Source organism: Salarias fasciatus, chromosome 15 (assembly GCF_902148845.1).
Source record: "Salarias fasciatus chromosome 15, fSalaFa1.1, whole genome shotgun sequence".
Lineage (NCBI taxonomy): Eukaryota > Metazoa > Chordata > Actinopteri > Blenniiformes > Blenniidae > Salarias > Salarias fasciatus.
In genome coordinates, this window is record NC_043759.1 from 19,819,330 (window position 1) to 19,841,655 (window position 22,326).

Below are 22,326 nucleotides of genomic sequence, written 5' to 3' on the forward strand. Positions count from 1 at the left end.
TCTAACTGTAAATAGTTCCATGTGTTGAACTCTGTGCCAGATACCAACGGCCTGCAGCTGCTAATAACCTCTGTATTCTGTACACCGGATATTTTGTACAAAATATGAAATCTACCATTTAATAATAGTTATAACATAAAAGTACATTATATGTACAATATTAGGTGAAGCCATTTAGTATGAGACTTATACTAAAGGACACTTGTAATAACTCTTTCCGATGAAAACGAAAACAAAAGCTTTACGTGAAATGAAGAGAGCTCCAAAGAAGCCATTATTAAAGCCATTTCCAGAAGAACGGCAGCCACCGCCGAGCAAGTGAGAGGTTAAAGGTCACCGAGGGGGCGGCGCGGGGCGGGGGTTCACCGTGACGGGGGCCTCTGGCGACTGTTGTTCTTCGAGACAAACACGGAGAGAAGGAAACGATGTGACGGCAGTTGTTATTTACAGTTTGCACATTCAGTCAAAAACACTGACGAGAGGTTTCGGCAGGCGGAGGAGGAATCGAGAAAACACAAAAACAAACAAAAAAAACAACAGCTTGCAAGCATCCAGAAGCAGATGAAAGAAAATGAATTGAGTTTTTCGTTTTTTTTTAAATGAATGGGGGGGGGGGGGGGGGGGGGGGTAGAGATCCAGAGAGGAGCGGGGGAAGTGGAGGCGACAGGCACCGTGGAGAGGCGGCCCCACACACCGGAGACAGACAGCATCACGGATTTCAACTCTCGACTGCTTGTTTCTTCTCTTTTCTTTCAAGTTTAATCAGGAAGTGCTTCTTTGCTGAAGTGGTTCTGGGGGGGGGGGGGGGGGGGGGGGGGGGGGGGGCGTCCACGCTGCCTCCGCTCTCTGGGCCGCAGCTTCCAGTCCGAGCGGAACAGACTCAAACACAACTCTTTCCATTTCTTCTGGAAACTAGGATGATAGCGTTTTTTTTCTTTTTTTAATAATCATCCGACATTTTTAGTTCGTGCTACTCGGTTCTCAGCTGAGTTCTAAACCCTCCTCAGACTACAAAAGGCACTGTGAAAAGAAAGGCTTCTGTTTGACCTGCTCTAACCAAACATCCCTCCTCTGTGAAGCGATCTACAGGGCGTTTCTCAAAATGAAAGGGACTGGCTGCAGAAGAGTAGAAAAATCCATCACCATCAGCACAGTTTCTGTCCCTGCTTGACGCCTGGTGGAAATCCCAGACGGGCGGCGGCGGCGGCGGCATCTCTCCCACCTCTCTTAAGCCTCACATGAATGACTGACATGTACTGAATGCTAATGGCCATGTTAAACACACGCCTACAATGGCTGGATGTGAAGGGGCAACTAAAAATAAATCCCACAATCCCCCTTATCGTGTAACTGGCTGCAGGGAACCGGGCTCGGCTCATCCAGGAGAAAATAATAAACCGGATCTGAACATGAAGCGAACTTATCCCGACCAGACACACGGCCTGTGCCAACTTTTCTTTTCTCTGTTTTTTTTTTTTTTCTTTTTAAACTAAATAAATAAGCGTTGGCACCAAACTCGGCTTCTACATGGGAACAAAGATGTTAGAAGAAAAAAGCCGCAGCCTGGACCTCAGTCAGGCCGGCCCTGTGTGACACAGCTGTAATGTTATGCTTTTAATCCAGATAAATGGGCGACCCTGTCCTGATAAACACAACAAATCTTCACAGTTAATGGGAAGTGAAATAATAGCAAGCAATAGATCAGTTATACAGACAGGAAGTGTTCCTTTTTTTTTTCCTCCTTTTTTAAATCTCACTCTGAAATGAGCTCCTAATATTCTATGTAGGGAAAATAGAAACAGCTGTTGAGTTTCAATGTCATGAGGAAAAATAGCTCATTTTAAATACACTGAAACTGACGTTCTCTCATCAGCTGACGCTTCTTTTTTCTTTTTCTTTTTTTTTTTTAACTCAACAAAAACGTGCTCTGTGGAGGTTTACAGTTGTGGGCTCGTATCAGTCGGACAAGCACCTGACATCTATAAAAAAGAGGCAAGAAGAAAAAGACAGCTCACACACCGAACAGAACACCTGAGAAAAATGACCAGAAGGGGGCAGCAAAACACCCCGAAAACACAAGTTGAGAGGACGAAGGGGGGGGGAGAAACAAGGGAGGGGAGGGAGATATCAACACGAGAGTATCTTGGCTGCAGTTCAGGAAATGGTGCGTTTCTTGGCCATGCAGGACTGTCCGGCACCGCAGACGTCTCTGCTGGAGGAGAGGAGGAGGAGGAGGAGGAGGAGGAGGAGGAGGAGGAGGAGGAGGAGGAGGAGGAGGAGGGAGGGGGGGTGAGGAAGGGCCGAGCGCCACCTGTCCTGGGCAGCCAATCAGGGGCTGGATGTTTGGCTTGTGTCGGGTGGAGCTGCGGCCGCTCAGGTGCGACTTGTGCTGGGCTGGACCGGGAGACCAGACTTGTGTTGTTGTGCAGGGTGGAGGTGGGGGTCCAGGAGGGCGGGGGGGAAGGGGGGGCGTTCTCCTCTGTGGACGCTGCTGGTTTACGGCGGACGGGGGGAGTCTCTCAGTGGCCGTCGTGCGTGATCATCTCCTCGGCTCTTCGGTGCAGCTCCAGGGCCGTGACGGTGGAGATGTCTTTGGGGAGCTCGGACTTCCTCCGCATCAGTGGACGTTCACGGCGCTGATCCTTCAGGATCTGGACACACAACGGCAACACCACGCTCATTTAGACGAAGACTTATTAACCCATTTATTAGCTAATTATTACTTAGATTAAATAGTCTTTGTGAATATATGTTTCCTTCATTTATATATATCCACATTTGAATATTGTTCATTTTATGAAAATAAAAAAAAGAATATTTCCCTTTACAATGTCTCATCTGGAGGAGATGTTTATTTTTCTACTACTTCTCTTCTACATTTTCAAGCAGCCTGTTTTCAAGCGACATAAAAAAATGTTTGGAAACAAAGTGATCAATCAGCACACCACGGGCTCACAAAGCAAATGTTTCTTTGGAGAGTAAAGAGGTGCAGTACTGAGAGGAGACTTATGTTGCCACATAAAAAGCAATAAAGTTAAAATGAATGTTCAAGGCCAAACAGTCTGCTTCTATAGCCGACGTCGTCTGCGCTGGAGCAGCGGGGAATAGAAGCCGCCACGAGCTTCAGGTCTGTTTGATCGGTCTGAACAGGAACATTGATTTCAGGACAGAGCGGAGCCGACAGGTTTCATTTACGGCGTGCAAACTTTAAATGTGTCAGATGAGATGATCGCTAAAATCTGGGTAATTTGACATTTTAATAGGCTGTATAAATTCAGCGACGCTTCATAATGCAGTTTACTGTCTTAACCATTACTTGTTACTGATGTCACATTTGTTTGGCTACAGTTTATTTATTGACGAGTGAAAATAAATCTCTCTTGTTAATGACATCTGCTTTTTTCCCCCGAATCACAGCTGTGAGCCGTGATACACTCGTCGTTTCCGTACAGCTCTTGGCCGAGACGCAGCACCTTCCGCTCCGGACTGACCTGTGTGGCTTCTTCTTCTACTGCTTTCTTTAGCATGTTGACATCGTCCAGCATCGGCCCGTCTGTCTCCATGTCCATCGGACTGCCTGACTCTATCGCGTCAACGTACGTCACAAACTACAACGGAATAAGCAAAGACATCCAACATTGTGAATAAACTGTGTTTTGAAGCTGGCACGTTACAAACTTGTGTTTACTTTAACAGACTTTCCCTTCCTTTTACTGCGTCTGAGCACAGAAATGCAGATTCCACCAGTTCCTCCAGAGTCTACTTGTCTTATTACGACCAGAAAGTGTAGCAAAGTGCTTTCTGAACATCAAACAGAGGGCGGTGAGGCGTTCACACACATATTTGCTCACCTGTGGGTTGGACTTTGCTAGATTCTCAATCTTCAGCCAGGCCTCTTCTCTCTCTTTCCACTTGGCTTTCTCTCTGACACGAAAACATATCGGAGAAAAAAAGGCATGAGGGGCTTTTTTTCAGTGGAAACATTCACTCAAACACACAGAATCTGAAACCTGAGTCTGTGGAGTTGCCTAATTTGCTTTATCTGCTTCTTGGCTCGTTCCATTCACAGTTACATCCGAGTGATCTTTAGTTTGACATTTATATCCGCTCCATCAGAACAGGTGTAGCTGCGTTGGAAATACGGCTGCCGCGTTTCGCTCTGAAGCCTTACTTGATTTTCTCTGCCCTGAACTGTTGAGTGCAGTCATCAAACAGCTTCTGGTTCATCTCCATGAAGAGTTTCAGGGCGTTGTAGATCAACCCGTGGATTGTCCTGCATACACACACACACACACACACACACGTTAGCAGGAGTCGCTTGAGTTGAGCACATCACCATGCAAGGAGGCCGAGTTGAAAACCGACTTGTTCCAGTGGGTCTTGGAGTTGCGGTACAGCGCTGGAAACATGATGGGCAGGATCTTGGCGGCGTTGTCACTGATCAGGCTCATGATGTACTCGTTGTTCCAGTAGTATAGAGCCCGCTCCGCCACCTGGAAACAGTTTGGAACACCGTTACATATGTGCAAGGAAAAGTCCGAAGCAAAAACGACAGAAATATTTACACGCAGACACAGACCTGGAAGTGTGGACTGGACACACACTTGGCCAGCTGTCTGAAGAGTGGCTCCATGACTTTGACAAACTCGGACGGCTCGATGACGTCGAGAATCTCCTCCAGTTCGTTGAGGAACATGACCTCTTTGGGACTGTGGGTCTTTGGCCAGTACTTTAATAAAGCCATCACCGTCTGCACCGAGACACACACACACACACACACACACACACACACACACACACACACACACACACACACACACACACACACACACAAGATGACACACACGAGGGATTACAACACTCTAACGGACAGTCTGTACTTTTGTAATTACCCCATGTTTATTTTTCTGAGCACAAAGGACAATCAACACTAATACCACAAATAAAAGAATGCTGTTAACAAACAGACTCTCACCGGTTCTGTCAGGGTGCTGTCCTTTTCTAAGAACTGTACCACACAGTAGGCCAGCTGAGGAACAAACACACAACATGTTTTCAACGGTAACAGAACTCCAGCGTCGTAATCACTGATTAGCGTCACACACGGCTGAAGGAGCAGCTACCTGTGGGTGATAGACGCTAAGAGACTTGACTTTGTGTAAAGGCAGCAGGACTTTCAGCAGGAATATCTTGTGCTCCTCTTTCAACGGTAACGCAAATCCATTGATTATGCTGGAAGAAAAAGGGGAAAAGGGGGGAATAATTGCTCAAGGAGGGAGAAATGTTTTACTCCAATCTGCAGTACGATGAAGGTTGAGATCCATTAAAAAAAAAAAAAAAAAACACCAGCAGCTTGGATCTTACCTGCCTAGTATTTCCAGTAATTCAGCTATTCCGTTATGATGCTCAGTTTCATAAATGAACCTGGAAAATAATCCAAAACACACATTGATATATAATCTATACTACCAGGCTGCTTGAGCCAGTGACACAAGTTCAAGTGTTTAAAAGACGCACTTACCTATAAAATATGTTATTAATCTGTTTCCTAATGTACGCTCGCAGGCCCAAAAACTTGCCATAGATGCGATGCAGAGTGGTCTTTAAAAAGTCTCTTTCCCTGGGGTCTTCACTATCAAACAGTTCTAAGAGCTGAGGACAAAAGGCGGCGTTACTGAGGGACAAATACACGAAACACACACACACATAAACACATATTTAGAGCCAAGCAGACAAGCCTGTTCCTGTCAGCTCACCTGCATTACAAACTTCTGGTCAATATACTTTTTGGCTATGTTTGGCTGGAAGTCGGGAGACTCTAAGAATCGTAGGAAGAATTCATAGACGAGCTGTGGGGGAGAAAAGAAAAAGAGCAAAGTTTTAAAGACTTGAATGGAGTTATGCTTCACTGTAAATGTTGGAAGAGTGTGTGTGTGTGTGTACCTGTAGGTGAGGCCATGCGGCCTCTAGCGTGGGCTCGTCTTCCTCTGGGTCAAATTCTGCACCAGTAGGATTGGAAGATGGCGGCAACGTCCGAAACATATTCACAGCAAACTGAGGGAAAGATGGAAAATGAAAAAAACTAAAACACACAGTCAGATCGTCTATCTGCTGAAACAAACCCTGGCTGCTGTCTGTAGATGTTGATGGACACAAAACGTCTGATCCAACAAAATACAGAAACTGAACTGGAGCCTGGATGCTCAACAGGTGACTGAGATTGTTTTTTTTTTTGTTTTTTTTTTAATGTTTTCTCTGATAAATGAATGAAAAAAGATATAAAATAAAATGAGTGATTTTAAGGGTAACCAAACTCCTTAAAGAGAAGAGGGCAGTATCCGTTTCCCCTCCGCCTCGATTCCCATTTTCTCGACGGTACATTTGGAGAGTCCCTGGAGAGCGCTGTCAAGCAGAGGTCAACACACACTCGCTCACGCTTGTATTTATAGTTTAAGAAGAAATCATACTTCCCCCCCCAGAGAGAGCCGCACTAATGGAAGCACTATTGTGGTGCGATCCAAAGGTCTGCTGAAATACGGCTTCGGCTCTGCACACTGAGAAAATCCCGTCAGCAGCGTTAACGTAAGAATACGCCGTTCATGGCCGTGGAGGAGTTTGTCGTGTCAGGCGCCATACTTTGATGATGAAAACCATCAGCGGACTTCAAACGGTCCTCGCCTTTAAGGGTGCGAGGGCGGAGAAGGAGCGGCCAGGAGAGGAAGAGGATATTTTTATGCTGATTTAGGAGCCGGGTTGCATTTTCTGCTGATCAAATGAGGCCTGGACGAGGAGGAGAGCGAGAAATTTGCACCTTGATCGTCTTCAGTTTACCGTGTGACACCGAAGGCCGGCAGGGCTTTCATTATCTTCAAAGGCTTCGTAATTTGGCTCGAGAAAAGCGGACCTGGCACCGTGAGCTGATTTCCAGGAGAGGTACAGTCGGGGATCAATAACGTTACGGACAAATGGACATGCTCAGGGTCCAAAACAACTCGTGCTTCCGATCTTTACAAAAACTTCCCGCTGACGAATTGAGGCTGGCGGAAAGAAATCATTCCAAAAAAATTTTGATGGTTTTAAAGAGTGGGGTCAGGTTTTAGCTCACACTGAGGTCATGTGACTCTCTTTCGACTGCAGGAGAGGCTAAACAAACTGAAACGGATCCGCGAGCAGTAAATATCTCCGGCAATAGAAACCACGAGAAGTTCTCTTCCCATGGAGCAAAGAATAAACCCACAAGCTTAACAAAAAAAAAAAGCTTCTCATCAAATAGAGCATTATGCCGAAATAAGTTACGAGAATAATAAAAAAATAACAACAACAACAGTAAGTCTATGTCTCAGTCTCCTGAATCAGATGATTCTTTCAAGTCTTCGAGGTTGCATATAACAAGCAGGGTCTTTTTCCTGGATGAAGCTTACAGCATCTTCGAGTCAATTGAAGAAAATATTGAATAAAAGTTTTATGTGATCATTTAAAAGCTAAAGGAAGAACCGAGCGTCTCCATCTACCAGAGCCAGGCAGACAGCAGAAGGATCAGACATGTTATTTACATTAGCAGCAGAATAATAAGGTTGTTTGTTTCATGTTATTGATCACAAATGGTTGTCGCATTTTAATATCTAAATTAGGAGACACTTCTATATCAGGCCACATGCTACCTCTTCATATCTGTCAGATCGCTGGACAGAAAGAAACTAAAGCTACTTTTCACTTTAACTTTTGTCTGTTTATTGACCGGGTGTAAAAACCAGGAACAAAAAAATAAACAACCTGTTGATGGCTGAATCAGTGTCAACTGGAAGCCCGTGAGTAAATTAATTGGGCTCAAAACGGATGCTTGAAGCGTCTCCCAGCTGCGCCGACACTGACCATGTGAACCACCTCTGGGTAGATGGGCTCGGTGATGACGTTCCGGTTGTGGGTGATGTACTCCACCATCTCGCTCAGCGCGGCTCGCTTCACCTCCTTCCATTTTAGGTCGCTCAGCGGGTCAGAGACGAAATCGAAGAGGACGCAGCACTGACGCAGCTTCTGGATGAACAGCTTCTCCTGCTCTGCGGGGGGCACGTCTGAAACACAGGCGGCGGAAAGTGAGGAGGGGGGCGGTTTAAAAGCCCTCTTACTCTGTGGCTGCTCAGATAAAAGTAAAAAAAAAAAACCCCTCTTAAAATGTCAGCTCACAATTCAAAGAGTGATATGGTGCAACGTTTCATGTGATAATGGCACAGGAAATAATCCCTCGCTGTCACAGGACGATCACTTTCTTTCAGTCGACCAGCAGATTTTATTCAGACGACAAATAATGTGGATTTTTAAGTGAGAGGAAAAACATGCTGGAGCTTACTCCAATGACTTGATAAAATATGAAAATCTCCATCAAGTAAACAAAGTAAAGTAGTAAATTATCCTTTGATTTGAGCTTAGGCTAAATCCATTTATGAAAGAAGCTGTCAGGTTAACCCAGAGCTGCAACCTTGACGGTCAAAACAAACATTTTTGTGACTTTTCACAAAACCTAATTCATCTGAAGCCACGAAACATGTTAAACCCTTTTAAAATGAGGCTACAGCAGCTTTTAAACTTTAATATATAGTTATGACACACACAAAAACTTTCTAATTTGGCATTTATGAAAAACTGGAATTGAATATCTTTCCCAAAAATACTTTGACACATGGTAAAAAGGGGAAACACTCAGAGCAACCGCCACCCCTCACATACTGTTGGTACATGCAGAGGCTCGAGATCAACACAGTGAAGAAGTAGCAACCACACCTGTCTTTGTATCACCTTTGTGATCTAAATACATTTGAGTAGCTTCTGCACGCCGCTGTCACACGCCCATTCCCACCACATTACACAGCGGCCACATCAAATAAAGGTTTCTGCGAGCACACACAAGAGAGATTCAACTTTATCAGCTGCTTTTATTGTGAAATGGGTGAAGGTTTCTATTTATAATGCACTCCGAAATGCAAGCTCCGAGTAATGCTGAAAGAATTTCGACATCCTTTCAGAGATAATACAAACAGAGGAGCACCACAGTGATTTGTTCAGTCTTTTGGAAGTGTTTCAAGTCTGCTCCCAGATGTCCAACAGGGCTTTCCCAAAGCACACATCAAAACCCCTGCAAAGCATCACGAGGCGTGGAGCCGTGGCGGCTTTAAGGAACAAGGAACACAGTTTCAGGACTACAGTAAAGCCACAACAACCTGAGCGGTGATTTTTTTTTAACGTGCAAAGCTTTTCTTTTTAAAGGAAAGGCCAGATAAGACTCATTACTATAAAAACTGCACTATAATCAGCAGCATGTCTTTTTCCTGTTAAGAAATACTGTTTTTCATACCAAATGATCCAAATGTAAAAGTGTGACAGAGGACGAGTTCCAGAAAAACTGATTTTCCCGGCTAAATTTATCAATTCAGTCGCATTTGGTCCGAGTGTAACTTTTAAAATTCAATCCAATGTGGCAGTATTGATCCGCGTGTCACAGCCGGTGATTTGTATGTCACTCCCGTCTCCCCCGTTAACAGTCTACAATGTGCACTGTACGTCACCATGGCGACGGCGGGCAGAGACGGGACTTTGGACCACGGGGTGACCATGTTAATCAGTGATGCATGCAGGCTGCTGCCGGAGCTCTCGCACTGATCCCATCATCGGCTGCAGCCCGGAGACGAGTCTGTCAAACTGACCTTGTAAAGCACGAATAATAACCAAGTGAGAGCAGAGAGAAAGACAACAATCAGTCAACACTTTCTTCAAAGGTTGTGTGTACAGGCTGTGAATGCAGAGCAACAACGAATGTGTGTGATCATGGGACAAGTGCGAGAAGTTTGGGGCAACAATTCTTAACAATTAATACAATATTTCCCAACAAACCACATCCCTAACCTGTAATTTTGCAATTAATATATCTTATCTTTGATAGATGCTTTTTAATCTATCCCCATTTCTCTTAACTGCGGTTGGTAAATATTACAATTAAAGTTAAAAAAAAAATTCCTGGAATAGTATAAGTTTTGTTTTGAGGGCCGAGGGAACTGAAAAAAAAAAAGTTTTTGATAATATTCTATTTTTGGGAGAAGTACTTGTAACATTTCGCTCTGATGGAGATGTACTGACATTACTTTGTGGTTAAACTGCACACTTCTGCCTGACCGAGGACAAAACGAGTTTGGTTTGTGTTTTCACACAAAAAATAAGTAAGGGCAACTGACAGTAAGAACCATGTAAGAGCAAGCGACTGCAACTGATATCAGGACAAATGTTTACTGGAAACACGAACCAGCAAAAAAACAAGGCATGCTGACTCTGCATTTGCAAAATAATTAAGAGCGTTCTTATTTCCTAAGATCAAGGAAAGCTTTCTGCATGTCCAAAGCAACGTGTACTGTTACTGTCACTGTTACGAATAGTTCCTTTGCAGCACGGAGGAACACTGGGACCTGCTATCAGAGAAATCTCTCTCACAGTGTTTCCACTCATCACTTGTAAAGTACCGCAAGTCATTTTAAAAGGGATCTAGCGCAAGTTGCTGACATTCGTAGCTCCGCTGAACAGGCTTCCACTTCACCCCCACATTAGTCACAGCAGCTTCACCTACTTTTTATTATTCAGCGTGTTCTGTAGCCTTCTCATGCACAGATTTGTTGCACTAAAAACACTTAGATTTACAGTTTCAGAAGCTGAAAAGTCTCTTCAGTTTAGATACCTTAAAGTGTGAACAAGACACCACAGAAGTAGTTCTTTCAAGTTGATACCGGCTTTTATAAGTCGTTTCTACAGTCAGATAACGAACATCTCCAAGGGTATACTCAGAGACGCTGCAGTGGACGTTCCAGAAGGTAACGCTGCATCCAGGAGCTGAAGGACGGCATTTAAAAAAGGTCAAACAGCAAGCGATGCGCTTCACCCGGAGCTCTGCTGACCACATCCACGAGGAACTGGAACAGTCACCTGCTTTACGTTTCTCTGCTACGCTGATGAGCGCAAAGAGACATACATTTCGATTCTCTCTCGCTTTCCCAACAAGCTGCACTTGTCTCATGTGAAGATGTGGCATTTAATGGTTAGGAGGAGATAAATGAAACAATCTGCTGTGACCATAAAAGCGCTGCTGTTCAGGCTGCTCTCTTCGGACACGCAGTGCTTTTAAAACCTATTTAGTCGCGTTTTGACTGTCGAGTTACCTCATTAATGATGAGACATCAGAAGAGTGGTAGAATAAGAATGTTAGAAATCTGGATTCAAGTTAATGAAGAGGATTGTTCCTTTATATCCAGAGAAAAAAAAGATCTGACTTCTAAATAAAATGTATTATTTCCCAACAGCTCAGCAGACAAGTCGAGAGCAGTTTTCATCTGGTGTAAATTGACATTTGAATATCCCCGCACTAATCTGAGGGTGAATAACTACCTCCAAGCAGGGCGTTCGGCAGCAGCCAGACATCAGCACAGAATTCCTAAACAAAGCTAACTCAATCAAACACTTGTCACTTTGAACCTTTCTGCTGTTAAGTTTGAGAGATATCGATCTCAGAGAAGCTCTGACTCCACGAAACCAGAAATTCGGTTTCCATCTCACAGTGAGAATATAGTATGTTGAAATGTTTTCAGCATGGGTTTTCTCTATTGCCTCACTCAGTCCAAGACTATGAATGTGTGGTTAATTGATGGCTGAAACTGCCCATGCGAGTGTGTAACCGTCTGTGTGAGTGTGTGTGTGTGTTTGCCCGGCGATGAACTGTTCAGGCTGTACCCTGCCGTCGCTCCCAGTCGGCTGGGATCAGCTCCCGGCGACCTTGAACCGTACAAAGCGGTATAGAAAACGGATGGAAAATTACTGAATTCTGAACGAGGAAGAAAAGTGAGGTCACGTGTTTGGATCGAATTAAAAAGTCTTTAAGAAACTGAAATATGAAACGCAAAGTGAGTATATGACTCTTTACCGCTTGCAAAAGAAGGGGAAAAAAACCAGAATAAGAGGCTTTAAGTTTGAGTTGCGTAAGCGCCGTAAAGGAAAAAGCGAGCTGTGCAGCGTTAATTCGGGTGAAGCACACCTACGCGCCTCTACCAGGCTTGTTCTGATTGTTAACGAGTTGAAACACAGGTCCACCTCATCCCAGCAGCCCCTGAGTGCCAGGAGGTCGACCAGCTCTTATTACACAACAGCACTAGGGTTTCCGAACGAGCCTAAAATATTAAGAGACGTGCTGTGCAGCTTGCAGACTTCACACACCGGCATCTCTGCATGGATGGACAAGTAACCTTTACTCATCTGAAGGCTCCAGCTTGCACACAGGAAGCACCTGATGAACGCGAAATTTGCCCCCGAGAACAAATGGTGACTCCCAAGCGTCGTGCCGCAGACTGATCATTAGGAGAGCCACCGCTGGCAAACAGTGAGCACAAACCCCGAGGCCACGCAGATTAAAAAGCAGAATAGGTGACTTTGTGCTTGTGCTCGACTACAGTCATCACAGCACATTAAAATGTCATGAGGGGCCAGTTTGACAAGCTCATAAAGCACAACAAGAAACAAACTTCTGGATGAAACCAGCTATTATGCTGTACGTGTTCACTGCCGTTTCCTGCTGAACATCAAGCTGCTGTAACACAAACAGCCTTGATTTTATTGCAGCAAGAAACAGCCACAGCTGTTCTCCGTTCCCCGTGCTCACTGCAACACATGTGCAGATAAAGCCAGAATAAAGGGAGTGCTCCCACTGTGGCAACGGTACACAACACACAATACGGACACACACAGACCAACAACAAGCTTTGACCTCACTTCCTATGACATCAGGAGTCTCGGTGGGGGAGGGGAGACTCAAAACTAGCACTCTTCCCCACTCTCGCTCTCTCTCACCCTCCCTCCCCTGCTCAAGCTAAGCTATGCAACGTCTTGACAAAACCTTCCTCGCTGACACACCGACACAATCACAAGCTTCCTCTTCTGAAAACGCTCATGTCAACGAGGCTCGGAGGACAAACGCTCCTAATTCTATGTACAGAGGAGTCGTCCGCAGCGGATGTAAATTCCTAATTTGCAGCTGCTAAGAGACAACAACATTAAAGCCTCCCTTCCCTTGAAACATATATACAGTGCTGCAGGAGAGACAGGTTTCCAATTCTCACCTCTAAAATGCATGAGGGCCACAGGCTGGAAAGGCCCATTGGAGCTCGGTGCATCCAGAACCATCCCACTGGCTGCTCTAGCACATGCCAACATCAGTGAGCGGAGGCAGGAGGCAGGGGAGGAGAGGGCAGCCCAGGCTAAGGCGAGGAGCCAGCCTCCATTTTAACACGAACACTCAGAGCAGAAAATGAAGCTCCCCTGCTGCTGGAGGGAACCAGCTAGTTAGTGTCGTCATCCCCCACAGCGGCCGCGCCATTGGCTGGCTGCGGTCACATGGGCGGGCTGTCAGGATAAATAAACATGAGGGAAGGGATTGGCTAGTGGGGAGGGGGGAGGAGGAGGAGGAGGAGGAGGGGGGGCACTGTGAGTGGAACGAGAGCAGCTACATCTGTCAAGAGTTTAAAGCACAAACCAAATCTCAATTCAGCTTAGCGTCTTACCAATACGTATAAATGTGAAGATTAACACCGGGAACAACACGCATTCACATTCAACAGGAGGACTGCATGTTGAATGTTATAGTTTACAGTGAAAAGCACAACAAATTGCACTCTAATCAATTACATCCTAAAGGTACGGTGCACATAGCCACACAGAAAGCAAAAGCAAACAAGCCAAGTTCTGCTTTACAGGAAAACGGGACCAGACGTGATCAGTGAGCGTTTATGTGAATGTGCTATCTTTGTTCACAGGCATGTCTGTTATCGCGTGACAGATGGCTCTCCAGGAGCGCAGCCTGAGCCCAGGTGTATGCAGCAGAGCAACAGGAAGGCAGGAAGTCTCAATACGAGCAGCACAGGATGTGTATGTGCAGCTCGCCACAATCTGTCTCAGCACTGATGACAAGACTCTGCACTTTAAAGCTTTGCAGGAAAAGGGCAAAGCTACAGTGACGCTGCTGAGAGCCGATCAGAAATAAAAATCTGTTTTTTTCCCCCAATAGTTTATCACTTCAATTACTTAGAAACAACACAATTTGCAATCAACTTTACTTTCGTTACTGTCGTTTATAAAAGGAAATGCCAATATCAGCATCTGTGCACCAGTTAAAAAAATCTTTTTATCATTAAAGATGATAAAGAGAAGTTTACCAGAGTTCCACAGAGAAGCAATATGTTCTCCTCGGTCAAAGACCCACTGTGTCTTCAGTCAGTTGGTGTAAAGAGTAGAAACACATGATTTTTTTTTTTTTTTTTTTTGAAAAGCACCGATCGTGTGACAGCTGATCCCTGTGGGTCTGTACTTCTGCTTTGTAGGTTTGAGCATCTCTTGCACGTTGTCGGGCCAGTGCACCCCAGTATCATCTCAGCTTTTTATTTTCTTTTAAATAACTGTTGCTTTTCATTCAGTAACTACAGATTAAGTTTCAGGCAATTCTTCAGGGGACTTGAAGGTCTTTAACTAAATGCACAAAATAAGTATTAATTTACCCAAAGCCACAAAGAAGCACAGCTAAATGGAGTCTGGCCTCTCTTAATACATACAGTAGCGGAGTATAGCGGCGGCAGAGCCGAGTCTGGGCGCATAAAGGCTTCTTTCTTTGTGTTCTGTTCCCGAGTCATGGGGCAAACCTCCGTCTGACGATCTGTTGTTCTGACCACAACAAGACACCACTAAACACACCCACACGCTGCAAACGCTCCACCGTCCCGTTGGCACATGCATTCATCATGGCTGCAGCTTTCTGTGGCAGCGGTGAGAGACAGAACCCGGGGATGGGAAGGGGATAACGAGCAGAGTCTCGCAAAACTCATCACCGACGGCAGCCGGAGCGCCGAAAATCCACAGCTGAGCGGTTCGTTCGCAGGTCTGCTGATCCTCGATGTCGCGGTCCTGTGCGAGCGCTTCAGGCTCTGATCTATTTGAAGAAAAAGACCAATCAACACAGCTGAGGACAGAGGGCTCTCTCAACACGGGCTGAGCCTCATTCCCCCCTCGAGCAGGTTTCACCGACGTGAAGACACGGCTCTTTACAGAAATGTCATGTTTCACAGGACATCGTGTCCATTGCTGAACATGACGTCGAGTGTTACTTTGTGGCTGCATGGCTACAAGTTACTCAGTACTGAAAACTAAAATAACATCACCATTAAAACTCAGGTTAAGCTTTATATTGAGCTCATCATCATGATGTATTAACAGAAGAGTTTGCTTTGACATGGCTGATTTATCCCATTATTGACTGTAAGAAGAGCTGTTGCACAACCAAGGCAAAAAAAAAAACTAATATTATTGTTATTATTGTATTCTGCATGGTTTTCTTTTAAATAGTTCACATTGCAAGCTTTGTTCTTAATTATTTCAGCTTTAACAGCAGAGTCACAGCTAGTGAGTTATGTTTAGTGCATTTCAAAATCTTGTGTTTGAGAGTCTTCCCTTCTCTAACAGCTGATGGAACAATGGAAACGCAACCCATAGATACTGGAGTTTGGCTTCTTTTCACAACTAAAGTTACAGGTTTTGTGGGTTACATGAGGTAGAAAGTCATTTTATGCATATCTGAACCTGGTATCACTCTGCAGCTGCAGTATTAAAAGGACAATTTTATTAAAATCTTTATAAATTTATAGGCCACAACTCCCGTGATATATGAGCTCCTTCAAACCTCCTGTGGTGAAGATAATGTTTTGATTATGACAACGTTCCCCTCCCTGCTTTATATCTTTATAATTCACATGCTCCGTCACAGCATGGTGCCCTGGTAGCGAGCATGAATGGAGACTGTAAAACTACAGCTGAGACCAAATGCATATCTCAGATCAAGAACATTTATACACAATAAATATTTGGCTTGATGAGGGAACGTCCACATTACTGCTCGGCAACATGGGCAGAGCAATGCCATTCAAATTACCTTCGAAGCTCCATTATCTTATCCAATGTTTATCCTTCAGAACAGAGATGGCAGTAAACAAATGAGCTGAACATTGCAGCCGCGCCGTCTGATAATATGTCACTCCATCCCGAGCCACCGAAACAAACTGCTGCTGGACTCCACTCGACCTCTGAAGGCGCCCTGTGGTATGTTGCACAGAGACGTGAGCAGCCGATTATCTGCGAGCTGAGAGTTGGAGCCACTGCATAATGAACCAACCCACGTTGGTACGCGGCTTTCTCTCTGGTCGCCACTGGCTGGAAGAACTGACCAACTTTTACCATCAGTGTTTGGAAGCTGCTCAAAATAACAATGATATCTGACTTTGCCTGTAGACTTTTATGTTATATGCATTTCCAAAAAAAAAAAAAAACGCTTTTATTAACTTATACTGAAAATTTTGATCATTCTGAAGCAAAATATTCTTAAAAGGTTACATTTTTCCCCCAGGAGAATATAATAACTGATGTCTTCGGATGAATACTAAAGACTCATTTAAAGTTGTGCCTGAGGTCCATCTAGATATCATAAGCCAGTTTCCAGAGTGCGATCACAAGAAAACCCCCTGCCCGCAACGCTTTAACCCGTTCTCTGCTTCTGTACCACTCTCCACAGTAAAATACACAGAATACCATCGAGCCATGCAGAGGCCTCATGGCAATCTGGTGTGTTAAAGCTATTTAAAACATCTGCAGTTGTATATTATACTTGGACAAGTGAAAGGTCTTACAGTTCTGTGGTTATGAAATCGAAATTCAAGCTTGAAAATAAACTCATCCAGAATTGCATCTTGCTGCGGCCAAAATGTAAATATTTATCTCCTAAAAACATTTTTTTTTGCCAACTATCATTTCCTCCAATATCTTACTATCTCACCAGGAGGTGGCGACAAATCACAGGAGAAAAACAAAGTAGAACAAGCAAGTGTTCTGTGCTTTCTGGCATGTGCTTTAAAATTCGATACATAACAAACAGAGCAGAACATGCAGAGCACTGATCTCCAGTCGAAGCTTTTACAAACACATACAGCAAAATAAAATGTCCGGATCTGTGTGTATTTGAAATAAGAAGCACATCACAGGTGGGCGATTCCACTAATGACTCACAAAACGCGAAGGCCGAGGCCATTAAACTGCACTCTGCAGTCATGAGAAGCCCATCCCAGTTCATGGCGAAGGTCTACTGCTGGTCAGGAGTGTTTCGGGCCCAGCCTTGACTTTGAGGCTCTGCAGGATGGACTCACGGACATGTGTTTCCATCAGGAGGTGGTGAACATGCCTGGAATGAAAACAGGCCAAGCGAGGAGCCTGTTTGGACAGGACGGAGCGATAACATCTCCCAGGTCACTGTGGGATAATGTTTGGCAGAATGTTATCAAAGCTCTCTTCGGGGTGTGGGAAGTGAGCTTTATCTGAAATTAGGTTATGCTCATGGGCTTCTCCACCCGGTACAAGGCCAAGGGCTAACAAAGATAAAGATACAGGTATTCTTTTGAATGTTTTTGTATACATTTATTCTTATCATGGGAAAACACTGAAAGAAGAGGATCATGTTCTCAGAGGTGGCGTCTTCTTTAAGTCACATGCTGTACTGTCATTCTCTGACTGAAAGTAGTTTATATCTTCTCTTTTCAAACAGTGGAAAACTGGACTCCATTAGTTCATTAATATTAAAGATTCAAGCTTAATTAAATCACTTCAAACGCTACTACAAAACTCGCACAAATAAGAAATCTGTCTCGGATTGTTTTCATAACCATTTTATGATTCCCTGTTTTGTTTTTACTGTTATTCTGTACCATTTATTACTAAATTTTTCACAAAATAAATGTCTTGTTGTCACCATGTGCTAACAAGAGTTTTTCTTTGCATGATTTAACCTACCATGCCAACATATTTTTGTTTTTCAGTGCAGTCATAAGTTAAAGCAGTGTTGTTAAAGTAAAGCAAACAAAAAATAAATAAATAAATAAACCAAGAGGGAGAAGTGCTGTGTGCATTCATGCATGCAGACAGACACTGAAACATGCAGAGACAAACTACCCGGGAGTTCGGACAGCAATGTCTACTCGCTACACTTCCATCTGGCACTAAACACAGGCATTAAAGGTAAATATCATTCAAAGGCTTGAAGCCTGAATTTAACAAAAAAAAAACCTGACAGGAAAATGAATAGTAGCATAGCAGTGAGACATTTCTTATCTGGTCACTGGCAACACTCTGAAACACAAGGACCATGGAATTAAAGCTTTATCTCTGGATTACCACTAAATATAGACACTTGGGTTAAATCCAGCACAAAATCCATGCCATGTACGTCCTCTGTTTGTTTCCTGCCATTGCATAATATCATGCTCAGCGCAGTATAAAATGAGGGTGATGCAGCAAAGGGGACATTCCAAGAAGTTTCAGTACAACATGAGTTGGCAAATAACCGAGTATGTGCAGGGAAGTATGTACGTTTGTGAGACCTACACTTGTGTCAAAATTACAGGATTTTATTTTTTCACAGCAAGGACTAAACCGACATTGCGTGTCTTTTTTTTTTCCCTGAACACCGAAAGAAAATAAACTGTATGAATTCCTAGCTAGTTAGTTCATTATGTGATTAGGTGAACGGATTTAGGGTGGTCGCACAGGTAAATACCTTTAAACGCAGGCAGTTTCTGGAGCTCCCTGTTGTTGCTCAGACTGAAGCGAGAGGAACTCTGTCTCTTGTCCTTTTTGACAGGTGTTTGGGAACCTGGCTGCTTCCCCTTTAGCAGCTGAGTAGTAGGAGGGACGCTATTGCTTGCTTTCCTGTTTGAGCTCTGCTGAAACAAGAGAAAATGGCACATTAGCTGCACAGAAGTAAAACAGGCACATGTTAAAACTGAGGTGCAGAGTTTGAGTGCAAGGATCACTTCAGGAATCTCATAAAAGTGCTGTGCATGTAGCCACTAGCCAAGCAGTTTGACTTCCATGTGCTAGACTGGCACGTTTAATTATATACAGTACGTTACAAGACACTAAACAAGATGGACTGCTGTGTTATGTAACTACTGTAATACACTACAGTTTACCCAGAGTAAAAATACTGTTTACAAAAGTATAAGCACCAGGAAACTCATCAAGTTCACACAGAGGTAGAGAGAGAAAAAAAAAACAAACCATTGCGGCCTTCCACACCGCTCATCAAGCAGAACAGCCGAGTAGCCGACAAACAAAGTCTTGTAGGGTTTAATCTAATCCCGGTACGCGGTTTTCCAAATGTAGCGAGTCCCTCACAGCTGATTTCACCTGCCTGCTAGGATCCATTCGTCAACACACACCTGATGGCACAGAGCTCGCTTCAGCAGACGCAGCCATGGAGCTGTGTCAGTCTGAGTCACAGGGGATTTATCAAATTCATTTAAGACCCGGCTAAACTTGGTCACAGTCTGTGCTGCGGTACAGAACAGAAGCTTACGGGGTGGTACCAGAAAGCTGCAGAGTAACGTGGAAAAGAAAATTCAGCTTTACTAATGAATTTTTTGAGACGCATTAGCCTGAAGTTGAAAGACTGATTATCCATGATTGTCTCATTGCATACTCACTAGTATGTTTATTACCAAAACAGGAAATAAAACCTACCAATACATTGGTTAATAACTACTGGTTGTTATTTGTTATTATTATTAAAAAGGAAGGGGGAGGTAGAGACATCAACTTGCAGTCTATTTCAATTTGACACAGTGATGCAGTAATAGAGCAGCTGCATGGATGCTGACACACAACAACATACCGAGATATATATATAAAAAAAAAAAAAAACAAGTGGCTGGAAGAGGCCGAAACCAGCAGCTTAGAAAAATAACACATTAAACAATGTGGCATTTATACAAGACTTATGTTTAATTTAACTTATATATTAATTAAAGAGGAGAGTTGACAGTCAGATGGTGAATGACCAGACCAGACCACTGATGTTTTGATTCTGCTGTGTTTAGAATTACCGGTAGTTTTTCCTTTTTTTTTTTTTTCGTGCAAATGATAAGAGGAATGGCTTCAACAACAAGGCACAGAGTCACAATAAATGTCCTTATATAACATCAAAGGCACAGTGTATGACCATTTGGTTCAATAATGTGATGTAATGCTTCACACTAGATGCTGGCAGATACAGGAAGCTCATTGACGGGTTGTGTACAGAGGTCATGTGTGTCTGTATAACTATAAACAAATAAAGGAGGAGGCAATAAAGCCCAAGACCAATCAGAACCTTTCTTTTTTTTTAAAAGAAATGAATTTCTGCTCAGCACTGTCACATTTTCAGAAAATAGATAAATATATAACCCTAACCATCAAGATTTTTCATACATGTAACAGACAATCAAAACTGGATGCAGTTTTAAAAGAAAACGTAACCACTTCCTTGCACAAATGAAGTGTTGCAAAAGAAAGCCTGCCATTGAGAAACACCACGACGAACTTCATGAAAATGTGATAAGTAACACATGAAGTGCAATAAAAATCTCATCATCTCCATGTTGATGTGAAGATATCTGCTAAATGTCAGCAATGGCCACACGAACGGCAGCTCTGGTCCTGATAAAAACCAATTCATGTCAACGAATCTTTCACTCACAGTGACGTGAGATCTGCAGTATATATATAGCTGCCTGTCACTCTGAGACTCAGATCATTACTTCCTTGATGGACGACGTGCGCCACAGACACGTCAACCAAAAATACACGAAATGATCAAGCCTGCCAGTCACTCACAACCCAAACCACAGCACCAATAAAACACCACCAGTACCTAATATAGCTGGGATTATTACCCACGTAGCAATAGAATGTGGATACAGTTTTATAATCTGTGAAACAGAAACTTGAAAAAGATGTGCCGAAAAGGATTACAACAGAAATTAAAAAAAAAAAAAAAAAAAAAAAAAAAACTGATTTCAACAGACCTTTAAGAAACAATTACAAGTAAGGTCATGGATGTTTTTGCTGCTTACTTTGCAGCAGACTTCCTGTTGACTGAGTTAGTGTTTGAGTATCTGCATAATTTCCAGCACTGCTTGTTCATGTAAAAAGAAAGTGATTAACTTTTGCAGGTTAATCCACTGTCAATGTTTCAGTGAAGCACCATCGCCGTAGTGTGTCTGCAGTGTTTTTCTTTCCGTGTCCTACTTATTCTCACCTCATGCTCTGAATTATCCTGTCCTCCACTCTTCCCCACTTTACCAGACTTTGGAGACTCCTGCGGGAGGAAGAAAGTTTATTTACATCATTTTGACGCGATAACAACACGAGAAGGCAGCCAAACCAGTGAATGTACAAATCAGTGCTAAATATAGGCGTCCTGCCCACCCAGTCTCACACTCCTGTTTGAACACACAGACTGCTGGAGTCTGCCGTCAGCTAGCTCCCCGTTATTTCACACACAATTCCATTATGGATACGGAAACGTGTTTTCAGCCGCGAGGAGGTCTTGAATGCGCACCCGAAACGCAAGCACGTGTCCCTAGAAAATATCATATCGATCCAACGTAACTGTGCTGCAGATAAATGAGGTAGAAAAATGAGGTCCGAGAGCTAACATGCTGCCAGGATAGCGGCTAGCTGGGAATGGTTACCAGGGCATTGCACTGGCAGGTAAACCGCCTTTTTCTTTATCAATAAACATCCCGCTCGTGAAGTTTGGATAGCAGTGATTCAAAACTCTTCATAATTCTCAGACTCACCTTATCTTTTTTTGTTTTATTCGGCATTGTACACGCGTAACCGCCCTTTCTCCCCTCTCGGATACTCCACAACCAAAACCTTGACAACTCTCACAGGGCACCACACTGCAGGGCGGGCCGACGCCGCCTGCGCGCGCTCTGATTGGCAGCCGTCAGCCAGCTGACCCACGGCGGCTCGTGCTCACACAGCCGGCGCCCCCTGCTGGTGACAGTGGCGCTATTACAACCGCTACAATGATCACGATTAAATGATATATTATTTATATGAATGGAAAATTAAGAACTATGAGAAAAAAAATGTGACAAACTAGTTTTCGTTAAGGGTCCACATACAGCTTAATTTGATCTAAATTGGTCCTGACCTGTAAAATAAGATCAATTCATCCATCATTCCACTTTTATTGTCTTCAGGGTTAAGGAGGTGCTGGAGACAATCCCAGCTGACTGTGGGCAAAGGCAGGTCAGACAGAACAACATACAACCACACTCACTCTCATTGACATCTATGGGGTCACCAGCCACCAACCTTGCAGGTAATATTTTTGGAGTGTGGGAGGAAACCAGAGAACCAAAGGAAACCCATACACACACACAGGAA

The 22,326-nt window shown here is 43.8% G+C and overlaps 2 protein-coding genes across 6 annotated transcripts in view; both read right to left on the reverse strand.

Moving 5' to 3' along the window:
• Positions 1 to 21,884, reverse strand: ppp2r5cb (protein phosphatase 2, regulatory subunit B', gamma b). Of its 5 annotated transcripts, none has more exons than XM_030110156.1 (16): positions 21,729 to 21,755; positions 21,185 to 21,244; positions 18,665 to 18,830; positions 7,873 to 8,072; positions 5,944 to 6,054; positions 5,757 to 5,849; positions 5,522 to 5,652; positions 5,365 to 5,424; positions 5,124 to 5,232; positions 4,976 to 5,029; positions 4,580 to 4,750; positions 4,366 to 4,493; positions 4,172 to 4,273; positions 3,852 to 3,924; positions 3,492 to 3,608; positions 1 to 2,651 (listed from the first exon to the last, which is right to left on the reverse strand). In XM_030110156.1, exons 1-16 carry the CDS (start codon positions 21,753 to 21,755, stop codon positions 2,520 to 2,522), a joined length of 1,734 nt encoding a protein of 577 aa, XP_029966016.1. In that variant the 3' UTR covers positions 1 to 2,519. The 5 variants fall into 5 exon arrangements, with proteins under 5 accessions (XP_029966016.1, XP_029966018.1, XP_029966020.1 ...); XM_030110157.1 differs by having other exon boundaries at positions 2,520 to 2,651; positions 18,665 to 18,827; positions 21,729 to 21,884; XM_030110158.1 differs by lacking the exon at positions 3,492 to 3,608 and having other exon boundaries at positions 21,729 to 21,841.
• The window catches only part of hsp90aa1.2 (heat shock protein 90, alpha (cytosolic), class A member 1, tandem duplicate 2), a 25,078-nt gene continuing 6,491 nt past the window's right edge, over positions 3,740 to 22,326 (reverse strand). The window contains exons 12-13 of the transcript XR_003933003.1: positions 12,266 to 12,272; positions 3,740 to 3,750 (exon numbers count right to left, since the gene is read on the reverse strand). The gene's annotated coding sequence lies outside the window, so the exon portion shown is untranslated. The remainder of the gene's footprint in view (positions 3,751 to 12,265; positions 12,273 to 22,326) is intronic.

What these genes read in the sequence shown, in the direction of transcription:
- ppp2r5cb (XM_030110156.1), bottom strand. Translation starts at nt 21,755, where the DNA reads ATGCCGAATAAAACAAAAAAAGATAAG. An exon ending in ATAAAACAAAAAAAGATAAG is followed by an intron (nt 21,245 to 21,728) that starts GTGAGTCTGAGA and finishes TTCCTCCCGCAG; the next exon opens with GAGTCTCCAAAGTCTGGTAA. An exon ending in ACAGCACCCTGACAGAACCG is followed by an intron (nt 4,751 to 4,975) that starts GTGAGAGTCTGT and finishes GTCTCGGTGCAG; the next exon opens with ACGGTGATGGCTTTATTAAA.